This window comes from Radiomyces spectabilis (genome assembly GCF_025331425.1).
Source record: "Radiomyces spectabilis strain NRRL 2753 chromosome Unknown BYT42scaffold_4, whole genome shotgun sequence".
Classification (NCBI taxonomy): Eukaryota; Fungi; Mucoromycota; class Mucoromycetes; order Mucorales; family Radiomycetaceae; genus Radiomyces; species Radiomyces spectabilis.
Genome location: NW_026251929.1, coordinates 2,099,097 through 2,112,285, shown reverse-complemented (window position 1 = coordinate 2,112,285; position 13,189 = coordinate 2,099,097). Strand labels below are relative to the sequence as shown.

At 43.6% G+C, this 13,189-nt stretch overlaps 5 protein-coding genes across 5 annotated transcripts; 4 read left to right on the top strand and 1 right to left on the bottom strand.

Annotated features, from left to right (window-relative positions):
- Positions 1 to 25: 25 nt before the first annotated feature.
- Positions 26 to 4,109, bottom strand: BYT42DRAFT_564202 (uncharacterized protein). Its single transcript, XM_051567698.1, has 12 exons — positions 3,769 to 4,109; positions 3,563 to 3,705; positions 3,401 to 3,486; positions 3,209 to 3,337; positions 2,951 to 3,128; positions 2,608 to 2,882; positions 2,206 to 2,495; positions 1,439 to 2,142; positions 1,267 to 1,365; positions 839 to 1,162; positions 662 to 767; positions 26 to 599 (listed from the first exon to the last, which is right to left on the bottom strand). Exons 1-12 carry the CDS (start codon positions 3,897 to 3,899, stop codon positions 266 to 268), a joined length of 2,799 nt encoding a protein of 932 aa, XP_051425642.1. The 5' UTR covers positions 3,900 to 4,109; the 3' UTR covers positions 26 to 265.
- Positions 4,110 to 6,298: 2,189 nt separating this feature from the next.
- On the top strand, positions 6,299 to 6,973 carry BYT42DRAFT_564193 (uncharacterized protein). The gene is made up of 2 exons (XM_051567697.1): positions 6,299 to 6,767; positions 6,848 to 6,973. The coding sequence occupies exons 1-2, from the start codon at positions 6,420 to 6,422 to the stop codon at positions 6,860 to 6,862; spliced, it is 363 nt and encodes a 120-aa protein (XP_051425641.1). The 5' UTR covers positions 6,299 to 6,419; the 3' UTR covers positions 6,863 to 6,973.
- Positions 6,974 to 7,257: 284 nt separating this feature from the next.
- BYT42DRAFT_468427 (uncharacterized protein) lies at positions 7,258 to 7,499 on the top strand (the record flags this gene model as incomplete). The annotated part of the gene is made up of 2 exons (XM_051563537.1): positions 7,258 to 7,288; positions 7,342 to 7,499. Coding segments are annotated over 2 exons (189 nt in total), but the record flags the coding sequence as incomplete, so codon positions are not given.
- Positions 7,500 to 9,036: 1,537 nt separating this feature from the next.
- BYT42DRAFT_597923 (uncharacterized protein) lies at positions 9,037 to 10,589 on the top strand (the record flags this gene model as incomplete). Its single annotated transcript, XM_051570956.1, has 2 exons — positions 9,037 to 9,837; positions 9,907 to 10,589. 2 exons carry the CDS (start codon positions 9,037 to 9,039, stop codon positions 10,126 to 10,128), a joined length of 1,023 nt encoding a protein of 340 aa, XP_051425639.1. The 3' UTR covers positions 10,129 to 10,589.
- On the top strand, positions 10,590 to 13,167 carry BYT42DRAFT_564182 (P-loop containing nucleoside triphosphate hydrolase protein). The gene is made up of 2 exons (XM_051567696.1): positions 10,590 to 10,673; positions 10,751 to 13,167. Exons 1-2 carry the CDS (start codon positions 10,637 to 10,639, stop codon positions 12,760 to 12,762), a joined length of 2,049 nt encoding a protein of 682 aa, XP_051425638.1. The 5' UTR covers positions 10,590 to 10,636; the 3' UTR covers positions 12,763 to 13,167.
- Positions 13,168 to 13,189: the final 22 nt, after the last annotated feature.

Genomic DNA, 13,189 nt, shown 5'->3' with positions numbered 1-13,189 from the left:
AGCAGCTTGGACGAAAATTTTTATCACGATAACAACCGAGACGAACAGATGCACTGTTTATTTTATTGTCATGATGCATCCCGTATCCGAAATGCTCTATAAATCTTTGTGTCGTCTCCTTGGGGTGTCGGTGTTGAATTTCAAGAGATTGCCAGGATGACGGTTGCATTGTGTAAAAAATATATGATTATCGATATGCTATAAGATCTCGAACCAGCGAGATGATGAGAAAAAATATATAAAGCAGTATCAGACATTGGGTAAACTAGATGTAGCCTGCACGTTCCCTTGGTGGAGCTGCGAAACCGTTCCGAAGTATTTGGTCACTGGACGCTTCTCGTCGATGTTGTTTTCTCGCCGATATGCCGAGTGAATTCTGCCGCACAGGTAAGGGGGAAGAATGATTACTCTGTATCACTTGAGGAGCCGCCGGTTTGTCAAATAGTAACAGATGGTTGATAATGAATTCAATGGCGCCAATTTTACGATTCATGTCCAGGATATCGAGATGTTCATCTTCATGACGCATGAGCGTCGGCCCAAAGACGACGGCAATATTTTTCGAAGTCATCAGGTTGTCTTTGCTATGTTGACGGACACTGTCAAGAAAGCATAAGCTATTATTGTTCGATTGGGATCTCTGCATGTGCGAGATACTTACTTATCGAGATGCTGCATAAGATACTTTAACGTATCATAATTCTCGGCCGGCAACGAATGGATGGCACGTTGAAATTGATGATATTGTTCGGTGGTGTCAGACATCACTAACGACCAAATGATTATCAACGCTTCTGTTCCGATGTTTAATCGCTTGATCAGACTTTTCTTCACTTACTGGTAGCCTCCATAAATTTGGCGTGTAATTCATGTGTAAAAAGGGGATTAGGAAGATCGCGGAAGTACTGTTTTAGGATACTGGTGATGGCGCAGACATCATTGAATTCTTGTTCATCGCACAGATCGGGAATGTTGCCTTGTTCGAACGCTTGTTGAATGATACGCATTTGTCCGGCACCGCCCGACTTGCGATATATGCCTTCGTAATCCATTCCTCGGGTTTCCACGGCTTCAATGCATGTCTGTACAATAAGTGGTATGGTGCCCTTTTCAGACTGTACTTGCTTTGCCAAATCGTTGCCAAACATGGTGGACGACGGTACTAAGAAGTTTTTGCTGCTGGTGAATACGACAAAGTTTCTACCTTCTTCACGGCAATGTCGATGTCGTCCATCACAGATGCATTGGCCGGCACTATGTACTTACATTTATCGACTTCACTCTTGTTCGAGTCTGAACTAGTTTTTCTCCCGCATTGCGGAGGCGCATTATAGACGCATTTGATATGACAAACTATTCCGCACTCTACATATGTATGCACTTGTGGTTAACAAGAGGAATATGGGGTGACAATAGGATACAATGAACCTGGGCTTACCGTAACATTTGTATTCACTCACGCGCCACATTTTTTCGCCGCATGCTTCGCATTTTTGAGGACGCAAAAACTTCGTCTGGGTGAAGTGATGATTGCCGTTGGCTCGATTATAAAAGACTTCCTCAAATGAAGATTTCTCTTTTTTGGTAACCGTCGCTTCGTTGCTGACATCCGATCCCTTTTCCGTGCTATCATATGGTAAGCCTATGAGAGCCTCGTGGTCTTTGGCATGTTTGGCGGCTTTGGCTTCTTTGGTTCGTCGAAATTTAAATAACCGTGGTGCTTCAGCTCCATTAAAACTGTCCCGTTGAGCGACTTTGGGTGTATGATGAGCAATCTCGGCGTGTTTTTTCTCTGGGGAAGCTGCCGCCGAATGACTGGCAGAAGGTGTGCGCCGGTGTCGCGCCACGCGATCCGCTCCCAATTCGTCTTGCGCTGAAGTGCCGAGAAAGCTAGTTCCTGCCATCACCGCAATCGCTTCACGTTCACGTTCCATCACTCGACGCGATAGGTCATTGTTCAAAGACGTCAATTGCGCGTTTTTCGTGTTGAGCATAATCATTTCGTTGATAATATCGTCGCGTGCCTTGATAAGTTTGCTGTAACTGGATTTTTCGAGTTCGACATCCTTGCGAATCGACACGAGTTGCTGTTGGTAGGGAGGAGGCACTTTTTCCCATGGCATCTGTGAGTGAGAGTCACTGCTGCAAGTCGTATGTTAGTAAACCATACCAGCCCTCGCCTGCACGGAACAACAATAGACTTACGACGCGCGGCCCTGCAACAACGTATCCAACTCCTTGGTAATATCGTCTCGTTGAATCCGGAGTGTTTCGCAAGTCTCCGCCAACTGTGCTTTGGTTTTGTTCAATGCGTTGATCTCTTCTTTGATGTTGGTCACAAACTCGTTGCCGCCAAACAGTTTTATTTGTTGGTAGAAGGCTAATTCGTTTTTCAACTGTTTCACGAGATTTTCAGCTTCGCGTCGAGCAACTACTTCTTGCGCGTAACCTTCTTTGACCACGTGGAACTCGTCCAATGCCTTTCGACTAATGGCCTATTAAAAAAAATTTGTGAGTTACGTTGCAAATATGTTTATCATGTCGAACGTAGATTGAACATGTGGGTGTCATCAAACCATATGTCATGTAAAAATGATTTTTCCGTACTTTGATTCGGTTAAATTTGCCTTCGATTTCCTTCAAACGGGTCTTTGTCGTTTGAAGCTCCTCCCTTACTTCCGCGTCGGAGGCATTGGGTGACACGTTGTTTTGGTCGCGATTATCTTTGCTGGTTATCTGATCGGCATTGTGCGTCAAGACCATATCTGATGTGGGATGGCTGTTGGCTTCACGGTCACCCGAGTTCCCAGTAGTGTCATCCTGACCATGAAGGTCCAATGCTGCATTGAGCATATCATTCAACTCTGCCACTTCAACGCTGCCTATGTATTCATGGTCCGTCCGAGTTAAAGTTGCGTACGAATTCAATGGGAATTGATCTTTTGCTTACTGAGAATGGATTTGTTGTCTTCATTAGCGGGATCCGAATAGGCATTTAAAATAGAAATGGCTGAGGGGTCGCGAACCATCTCGATAGGTCTTCTAGAAACCGATCGTTTGCGTTCTTTTGTCCTTTGCGGTGACGTTAATGACGCATTTCGGCTGAGATGACCGTGATTGAGGTTGGTCTAAATTAAAAAAGAAAATTTGGTAATAAAAAAAGAGTCAGGGGTAAAGAAACGACGAAATGATGATGATGTCGACAAACCTCGTCAGGGCTCATATGATCTTCGGACTGTCCATCTTTGGCAGAATCTCGGTGATGATGCTGCCGTTCCTCTTTTCGTCTTTGTCGCAGTTGCCTGCGCATTTCATGGCATGCTGTACAAAAAATACCCTGTTACCAGCGTATGATTACTATCTGATACAAAAGTAATATAAAAGGCTATTATCCGTCTACCTTACTCGTTTGTGTGAAAACCAGGTTTTCTATCTTGGTTTGGCACTGGACACATCGAAAACAATCTGCGTGATACGCTTCCTCGCCTACATGAATGATTTTTTTTCGTTTGAGTTTTTTCCTTTGAGAAATTCAGACTCCATTATATGACCATTTGGGTACCTGTCATGATAGCTTCATCCCTGATGGTTTCGTTGCAAGCGTTGCATCGATAGGAACAATCTTCGCATATCGGACTACCGTCTCTTAGTAACAAAAGTTTGCTGTAGCACTCAACAAGTGATTTACACTTTGCACAACGAAAACTGGTATCGCGAGGTTAGAACAAGATTTTGGACGTGAATTTCAGGAACAAGGTTTGCTCGTACCATTCGAAATGCCAAATGCCGTCGCCAAACTGAAGAACGGAGCCGTCTTCAATGGGTTCGAGACAACCGTGACAATGAGGATCTTCGTACTCTTCACTTGCGACCGCTGCTTCTTCATAGTATGTGTTCATAGTCAGTGCCTGCCGACTATAGCAATGGATCAATCAAACGACAGCGAGACAAATGGATTCTGAATCTAGTTGCTGGAATCGCCAAATGGCAATAAAAAGGAAAGTAAGCGAAAAAAAAAGAAGAGGAAAGAATAAGAAAAGATTACAGAATCGAATGGGGGAAATAAAATCAAGAAAAAGGACCCAGCGGGGGCTGTGGCGAAACCTCAGCCTTTCGGTACATTAACAAAAAAAAAAAAAAAAAAAAAAAAAAAAAAAGAAACCATGATTTTCTCAATGATTGACTTTTTATGACTACGATCCCGTTGAAATATCAATATCATAAAGCTTATTTTTGTATTCCAATCTCTTCTTACTTGGCAATAGCATGATAAAATATTTTTCATCAAGTAATGTCGCGAAATTTCAAAATTTCAAAATCAGTAATGCGGTTCTAAAAAAGGATCTACGACTCTGTTGTGCGAATCAGATTTTGCTAGGCCATTCAGATTCTCCAGGGAACTCTTGGCGTTTTTGTGAACATCAAGTTTTTATTACATTTGAACATTGGAAAATGATGCTCATAACTATGCAATCCAAGGTGCAGGTACAGCCATATTCAGCTACAGTCTTCCCTTCAGTAGCGGGATTTCGAAGCAGAAGAAAAACATTCTGGGCATTCAGTAAGTCATACAAACTCAGGGAGCAAGGCTGACATTGGATGGGATTCACCATATCAGCGTCACTATGTGGCGAGGATATGGTCAATGTCTCCCATTTAAAATTTATTCGAGCATATCCATCAAAAGTCAAATAGCCTGTTCCTGGGACAATCCTTTGACCACATGATCTATCTACGGGACGGACCCGCGGCCAGAAAAGTGGATTATCATATTTGGCTGAACAGTATCCTTACATTATGTTATTTTGTAAAAACTCAAAGCTGAAACAGTAAGGCACCCAAGCTCATTGTATTCATTTCCATTGCAATAGTCTGTATGGCATTCATCGCTGTTGGTCAATGCGGTGAATGTCACTGAGCTTTGAGAAGATCGGTGCATTTCGAACAAGATGGATCCGGTTATCAACTTGTTTAAACTTTACATAACTAGTTCAAAAAAGTCACGTGGTAGACGATAAAGGGTCATTCATATGAGAAACTCTATGTTTCTTATCCATAGCAGAAGACTTTGTGTCGTGAATAGTATTGGAAATCACAGCTTTATCTTGAAATCAGCCATCCTCGTAGATATCCGCTCTATACAATACATGGCACCTTATCTGATAGATGTATGCACTTACAAAAAGGCGCGTATTGGTGTTTAGCATCATAATGGATGACGCGACGTAACATACCTTTCTGAAAGAGTATATACATAGGGCGGGTGTGCCTTCGTGACAAAGATATAGTCTTAAACCTTTTATGCATCCAGAGAAAATCTTCCTGAGAAATTCTAGACTCAATATTGTTGATCCGTCAATGGTCTAGAACATTGATCTGATTAAGCGGGGTAATTTTAACCTGCGATCAATTCTTGGGGAAAGCATTCTACTTGGACTTGGAGGCTGTCATCTCATTTCAAGGTGGAGAATTGATTTTTAACGATTATCACGTAATATACAGAGCAAAATAGGGCATCTTAAGTATATTATTCAATCACTTGCATTAGAAGTGCAGCAATTACTACACAACTCCTGTTTCAATATAGTCAGCAGAATTAAATCGACAGCATGGCTGAACTTTGCTGATAAACCTTTTTCAAATAGGCATGACATTGATAAACTGACTGAGAGATTCTATTCACTATCCTTTGCAAAGGATCGCAGACAGGCACCTTTTCCCCCGTGCTGCGACATTTTCATATTTACTCTTTATGAATACGACTACTTTCTATGGACCGTTATTTATTCATTACCTGTTTGGCTACGTATTATGTAGCTTGGGAACATTTTTTTTTCGTGCCATTACCACAATTAAGGTTTTTTCAACGATCCACAGATCCAAAAAAAAAAAAAAAAAAAAAAAAACGATACCGGTTGCCGATAGCTTGAAAGGTAGCTTTAAAATAAGCCGGAGGCCGGACATTAGATTATTGGAGAGAGAAGGAAGGGAAAAAGCTAGATTTCAGACCAATTACTAAACTCGCTTATTCTATGAATATGGAAGGCTATCCCACTACCACACTACTGCGATCCAGTGTCGCGGTGGCGTTGTCGCTGTTGCTTGGGTGCTGCGGCGTGGTTACTGCCTCGTCTGGCGAATTCATATCCCGACGACGACGTTGGTGGGTTCACAACAACTTGCATAAAATATAAATTCAGCATACGATATCCCCTCCAGCCTTCTCCAACAAGATGTCCTACGCAGCAAATGACGGGAAAGGCACTGTTCTTTTTATTGACGAAGAGTATGTTAACAGCCAACCCGATGTGGAGCCTGTGAATAAAGAGAAGAAAAGGAAAAAGGCACAGCTTAAAAACAATCAGATCAGGCCGCAGCTTACGATCCCAAAACTGTCGATCAACGGGGATTGTTACTGCATGTGTTCTGTTTGTATGGCATTTATCGATAATTATACAAACGTATGTTTTTCTGAAGGTCTGGGCGGTGTGTCCACCAGTCCTTGTGGTGAGGGTGAATGCAGCTGCTTTGTCTACTCCGACGCCGATCCCAAGGGCGGTGATTGTATTGAGAAATTCAAAGCGGTGCAAAACTACTCCAGCCAGTATCCTGGTGCTTACGGAAACGAAATTGACGACAATGACAATAAAGAAGAGGCAAAAGGGACCCTGGGTGATAACAAGGACATGAGAAAGCTGTACCTGCACCATACCAAGATTCCCCAAAGCAGGATTCAGCGACTCCAACCGAGGAAACCACCAATAATACTAATTTTTATTCAAACAAATCATCTAAAGTTAATCATGAAAAACTTGGAAAGAGTGGTAACTTATACAGTAAGACTTACTCTAGAACAACTTAAACGCGAACGTGAAGATGCAAGAAGAATATTGAGAGCACAGGGCAGGAAAACCCCATATTATTTACTCGATAAACGAAAAACTACTCTCTTTTTCCATGACCCAACCAAAAGGAGCCCAAAATTTGACTGTTGTGACTGGGTATTTAACATAACCGCAGTCCAACAATTTTGGAAAAACAGACTCCGTTGACATATTATTCAGCAGCGAACCCTCTCCAGCTTCCTCCAACAAGATGTCCTACGCAGCAAAAGACGGAAAAGACACTGTGCTTTTTATTGACGAAGAGTATGTGAACAGCCAACCCGATGTGGAGCCTGTGAAGAAAGAAGAAGAAAAACAAGAAGAAACTGTTCAAGAACAATCGGATCAGGCCGCAGCTTACGATCCCGAAACTGGCGAAATCAACTGGGATTGTCCCTGTATGTGTTTGTTTGTCTGGTATTCATCGATAATCATAACTAATGTCTGCTTGTTGTAGGTCTGGGCGGTATGGCCACCGGTCCTTGTGGTGAGCAGTTCAAGGGTGCATTCAGCTGCTTTGTCTACTCCGAAGCCGAACCCAAGGGCGTTGATTGCATTGAGAAATTCAAAGCGATGCAAGACTGTTTCCGCCAATATCCCGATGTTTACGGAGACGAAATTGATGACGATGACGATGAAGAGGAGGAAAAAGTCATTTCGGGTGATAACAAGGAAGAAGCCTCTTCTGAAGAAGCTGTATCTGCACCAAAGCAAGATTCCCCAAAGGAGGATTCAGTGACTCCAACCGAGGAAACCACCACGGTCGCATCGTCGCCATTGGAAGCTGAAGAAACGTCATCGGGAAGCTTTACTTCCTGGGTGTCTTCATGGTTTTAGATAAGCTGGAATAACCATTTTTCTCATATTTTTTCAGCTTTATTTTGTACAGAGTTCAAAAAGGATACACAAGTTTCAATAGATGCATATTTTTTTAAGATCATGGTGTTGGTATTACACAATTGCGCAAAGGTACTTCGATGGTTGTTTTCTGCCATTTTAAAAAGCAAGAGTTTTACTAGGATATAGCTTTTTGGTGCATGCGAGGAATTGGACAGACCGTCAACAGGTCTTTTCTAATTGCCAGAATTTTCTAGTAATCTGACTACTGGTAGAACGGCAATACTCCGCGAACATTATCAGTCATATCGACAACGGGAAGCAGTGGAAACCACGAATCAAAGAATTGCTCTCTAATAGATCCATGCAATTGATTCTTACCGCATCCTAAAGCAAAAGATGCGATCAGGTACTTACTTGGTTGCGGGAGCTTCTTTTAAACATTACAATCAATTGCGTTTTCTCGCCCGATTCCATAGTGGAATAATAAATTTCTGTGTGTATAATTGCCATCTTTGATTACCAAGCAGTCCTGACGCAGTTCTGCAAATGACCCTTTGAAGCGAGGCTATACTCAAGGACGGCTTTAGCGGCATTCAAGTGGCGCAGCTTCCCAAACTAGCATTGCGATTGCGACAGAGAAACAATAAAAATATTGGGGACTCAGTAAAAACTGCAATAACTCTGTGCCGATCGTACATGCAGGCTTTCTTCATTCTTCCTTTCCAGACCAAAGATATCCATAACATCGTACATAAGTTTCTGATTTTTGTGCCGTTCCTGGAGTATTTGTGAAAAATGGGATATAATGGATCTATTATCTGAGTTGTCTTATGAATTCTGTCATAACGCCTGACTCGGTCTGCGAGCTTCTCAAGTTGTACAATACTCAATCACATCTTTTCAGTGTTGTTCTTCAGACAATGGAGGAATCAATCTGTGCTTCAGAAAACTCGTTAAAGAGGGGGCTGTATGAAACTAGGGTTATGCAGCATAGCAGTTTCTCCATGGCGAGTGAAAGGCGATATGGCAACCGGTGTTTAGGAACTGCTCAAGTCAATCCAAAGCTTGATTAATAATTCTCTGGAAGATTAGAAATCTACGTGTAGGTATTTTACCCTTTTATGTCAATATCAAGTTTGTGTTCCCAGTCGCCAACCTTTTTAGGGTGGGCCGGTCGGATTTCGGGCAAATTCCAATCGCATTTGTCAGCCATCGACGGAAACATGGTTGCATAAATATTAATATCAATCTTCATTCACTGTTCCATATAGAGTTAATCAATACTAAGCTCCAACTTTTCTCCAATCCAAACATGGCGCCCACTCTATTTACATCTCTGAAGCTTGGACGACATACCTTGCAGCATCGTATCGTTCTGGCTCCTATGACACGTTTTCGATCCGACGATAACGGCGTGGTACTTCCTTATGTGGCCGACTATTACGCGCAACGTAGTACTCCTGGAGGACTATTGGTGACCGAGGGAACTCTCATCTCATCTACGGCAGGCGGTTATCCTAAGGTGCCAGGCATCTACAGCAACGAACAGATCGCCAAATGGAAACAAGTCACCAAGGCCGTTCATGACAAAGGCGGTATCATTTACTTGCAAATCGCACACGCCGGGCGTGCCACCACTTCCAAATTATCTCCCAACGGTGAACAGCCCGTGTCGGCCTCCCCCATCGCCATTCAAGGAGTGAATATGCTCGGTCAACAGAATGAAGTTCCCCGTGCCTTGGAAATTCCAGAAATCAAGGCTCTTATTCAAGATTTTCGTCAAGCAGCTCTGAATGCCGTGGAAGCTGGTTTTGACGGGGTGGAAATCCATGCAGCCAACGGTTACTTGTTGGATCAATTTATCAACACCTCTAGCAACAAGCGCACAGATATGTATGGTGGCTCGATCGAAAACCGAACGCGTTTCGCGTTGGAAGTCGTGGATGCCATTGCCGATGCTATTGGCCCTGATCGTACCGCAATCCGTTTTTCTCCATGGTCCGGTTTCCAGGATATGCAAGATGACACACCGATTGAAACATGGGGTTACATCGTCTCTCAACTTCAGGCCCGTCATCCTGATCTTGCTTACGTGCACTTTTCCGAACCCCGCGTTGACCTTGAAAGCGACACGTTACCCAAGAACGCAGACTCTTTGGATTCGTTCCGAGAGATTTGAAAGGGTCCTTTCATTTCCTCAGGTGGTTATTCGGTCGACACTAAACTCGCTTTTGACCGCGCTGCAAAGACCGGTGACCTCATCTCTTTTGGTCGTGCTTATACCGCCAATCCAGATCTTGTAGAGCGCCTGCGCAACGGATGGCCCCTCACATGCTACAATAGAAGCACCTTTTATACAGGCGGTACCGAAGGTTACGTCGATTATCCTTCCTATCAACCGTAGATAATATCTTTTTACTCGATATAAACCATTATACCAACATTATCGTAAATTGCTCTCTTTTTCCGCTGAAGTACATACCTCTTAACCTTGAAAGTCAACTGTGTGGCTCACAATATACTGTAGCTATATTTTACGCTCGCTACATGATAATCATTGCAAGATAAGAAACTTTAAGACTATCGGTAACCCAGGCTAAGGAAAGGTGCCTTTTTTTTTTTATCTCGACATCATGCTGACTTTTATCCAATGGAAAGCCGCAAAGTTGTGTAATGAATCTGAAAAAAGTCTTCATATGAGCATCAATTATGATTGGCCTGCGTGAAACGCAAAAATGCCGACGAACAAATCAGCCTTTGTGCGCTATAAAATCGAAAAAATCAAAACCGTCACATTCAAGTCACGGCGGAAAAAATTCTAATAATTTCTTCCCAATTTTTTTTTTTTTTTAGTGAATTCCCTCTTCCTATCAGTCCGAGATCCAAGATCGTGAACCTACCCTTGAATCAACATGCCGTCTACTTACTTTAAAGATTCCGACTCGGAAGGTGAGTGTTAGTGTTACTGCTAGTGTTATGGTATGTGTTTTGATATGGGTTCATCTAACAGTACATTCTTTGATTAGCCACCGATAAAGTTCAACAGATCAAAAAGGACGACAAGAAAGATAGACGAGACAAGAAAGACCGTAAGAGCGACAGAGAATCTCGCAAACGTGCTCCCTCGGATGAAGGAAAGGTAGAAGAACCCGAAAAGAAAAAGTCCAAGGTTGAAGATCAGACAGCCGAAGAGGCGACTGAAGAAGTCCCTGAACATTTGCGCTTGTCCAACTTCCGTATCTCTGAAAGTACGGTCAACAACCTCAAGAGCCGTGGCATCAACTCTTTGTTTGAAATCCAGTCAAAGACTTTTGACGTTATCTACGATGGTAATGACGTCCTTGCTCGTGCCCGTACCGGTACCGGCAAAACCTTGGCCTTTGCTTTGCCTGTCATTGAAAAATTGTCCCTTGACAAGGACTCTCAACAACGTCGTGGTCGTGCTCCCCGTGTTTTGGTGCTTTGCCCTACTCGCGATTTAGCTAAACAAGTGTGTGGTGATTTCGAATCCATTAGCGGTAACCGTTTGAAAGCCCTGCCCGTGTATGGTGGTGTCGCCTACTCTGAACAAACCTCCGTTCTCCGAGATGGTGTGGATATCATCGTTGGTACCCCCGGTCGTATTATGGATCACATCAACTACGGTAACATGAAATTGCACAACCTCCGATATATCATTCTTGATGAAGCCGATGAAATGTTGGATGCCCGCGGTTTCGAAGAAGATATGTTCAAGGTTTTGGAGCAGATCAAGCAACAAAAGGAAACCCGTGACTACCAGACTTTGCTTTTCTCCGCCACGGTGCCGGAATCCGTTATGGAAACCATCAAGCGTTTCGTCAAGGAGGATTACGTTCGTATCGATTTGATCGGTAACGCCAAAAATAGAACCAACACCAACATTCGTCACATTGCCATGCCCTCTTCGTATCAAGCTCGCGCTGACATTATTGGTGATGTCGTCAATGTCTACGGCAAGAGCGGTCTCACTGTCATTTTCTGCGCTACCAAAGCGGATGCCAACGAGCTTGGTACTCACGATAAACTCAAGCAGGAAGCTGCTGTGCTTCACGGTGATATTGCCCAGGCTTCGCGTGAAGCTACCATGAAAGCTTTCCGTGAAGGAAAGTATCGCTGCATCATTTGTACTGATGTCCTTGCCCGTGGTTTGGATATTCCCCAAGTCGATTTGGTCATCAACTGTCAGCCTCCCAAGGATACCGAGTCTTATGTCCATCGTTCTGGTCGTACCGGTCGTGCAGGTCGTTCCGGTGTCTGTGTGACCTTCTACAAGGCCGCTGAAGAAGGCATTCTCGGCTACATCACCAAGAAAACCGGTGTCAATTTTGAAATCATGTCCGCTCCCCGTGCTGAGGATATTATCCAAGCCACGACTGAAGATGCTTTTAAACAAATTGAAGCTGTCAATCAAGACGTGCTTCCCTTCTTTGCCGAAAGCGCTGAACAGCTGATCGAAAAACACGGTGCCAAGAATGCCGTCGCTGCGGCTCTCGCTTACATCTCCGGTTACCAAACTGGTATTCCTAGCCGTTCTCTTTTGACTTCCACCGAAGGCCAAACGACCTTGTATTTCAAGCTCTCGTATGCTATCCAACACCCAGGATATGTTCGCAACATCTTGAACCGCGAATACCCTCATTTGGCGTATGACGACATGAAGAGCTGGCGTATGGCCAAGGACATGATGGGCGTCGTTTTCGATATTACATCTGACAAATGCGAAATCAAGGATGGTGCCATTTACTTGGGTGGCAAGCTTTGGGAAGACAAGCACAATATTACACTTGAAGCGCCCAAGGAACTTCCCGAACTTGCCGAGCGCGAAGGTAACCGCAACGGTGGCGGTCGTGGTGACTTCAACCGCGGTTACGGCGGTGGTCGTGGCGGTGGACGCAACGGTGGCGGCCGTGGAGGTTATGGCGGCGGCAACCGCAATGGTGGTGGCTACGGCGGCGGTTACGGCGGAGGCAACCGCTCGTATGGCAACAATGGTGGTTACAATCGCGGTCGCAGATAGATAAAAGCACTCTTTCTTTTTTTTTCATTTATAGCATCATCACCCATTTCCTCCCTTTTTACAACATTTGACTTTTTAGTTGCATCTATTTATTTTGCTTCTATACCTGATCATCTTCATTTTAGTTTTACTACTTTTACACTTTGACCCATTTTCTTGCTTGTAACATACTTTGGTCAGTTATTGATAAAATTCTGTGTCTTTTCCAATCTTTGTATTGTGTTTTTTTTTCTGAATACAATAACTATGTCGCAGGCCAATCAAAACTGATGTCGTGGTTGAATCAATAATCAACTTCGGCGTTTTAGAAGTGGAAGCCTTGGGAAGTCATGTCGCCTGCTCAGAAATTATGTCGCATTCGAAGAAAATACAAATTGACACGCGCAGCTTTTTCATGGTCATTATGACAGCGTGACTAATTTGACAG

Bases quoted from the DNA above. Each gene is read 5' to 3' on its own strand.
- BYT42DRAFT_564202 (XM_051567698.1), bottom strand. From the start codon at position 3,899: ATGAACACATACTATGAAGAAGCAGCGGTCGCAAGTGAAGAGTACGAA. The intron at 3,487-3,562 runs GTACCCAAATGG...TCATTCATGTAG, and splicing joins GGATGAAGCTATCATGACAG to GCGAGGAAGCGTATCACGCA. The intron at 600-661 runs GTAAGTATCTCG...CTTTCTTGACAG, and splicing joins CTTATGCAGCATCTCGATAA to TGTCCGTCAACATAGCAAAG.
- BYT42DRAFT_564193 (XM_051567697.1), top strand. From the start codon at position 6,420: ATGTGTTCTGTTTGTATGGCATTTATCGATAATTATACAAACGTATGT.
- BYT42DRAFT_564182 (XM_051567696.1), top strand. From the start codon at position 10,637: ATGCCGTCTACTTACTTTAAAGATTCCGACTCGGAAG. The intron at 10,674-10,750 runs GTGAGTGTTAGT...TTCTTTGATTAG, and splicing joins TAAAGATTCCGACTCGGAAG to CCACCGATAAAGTTCAACAG.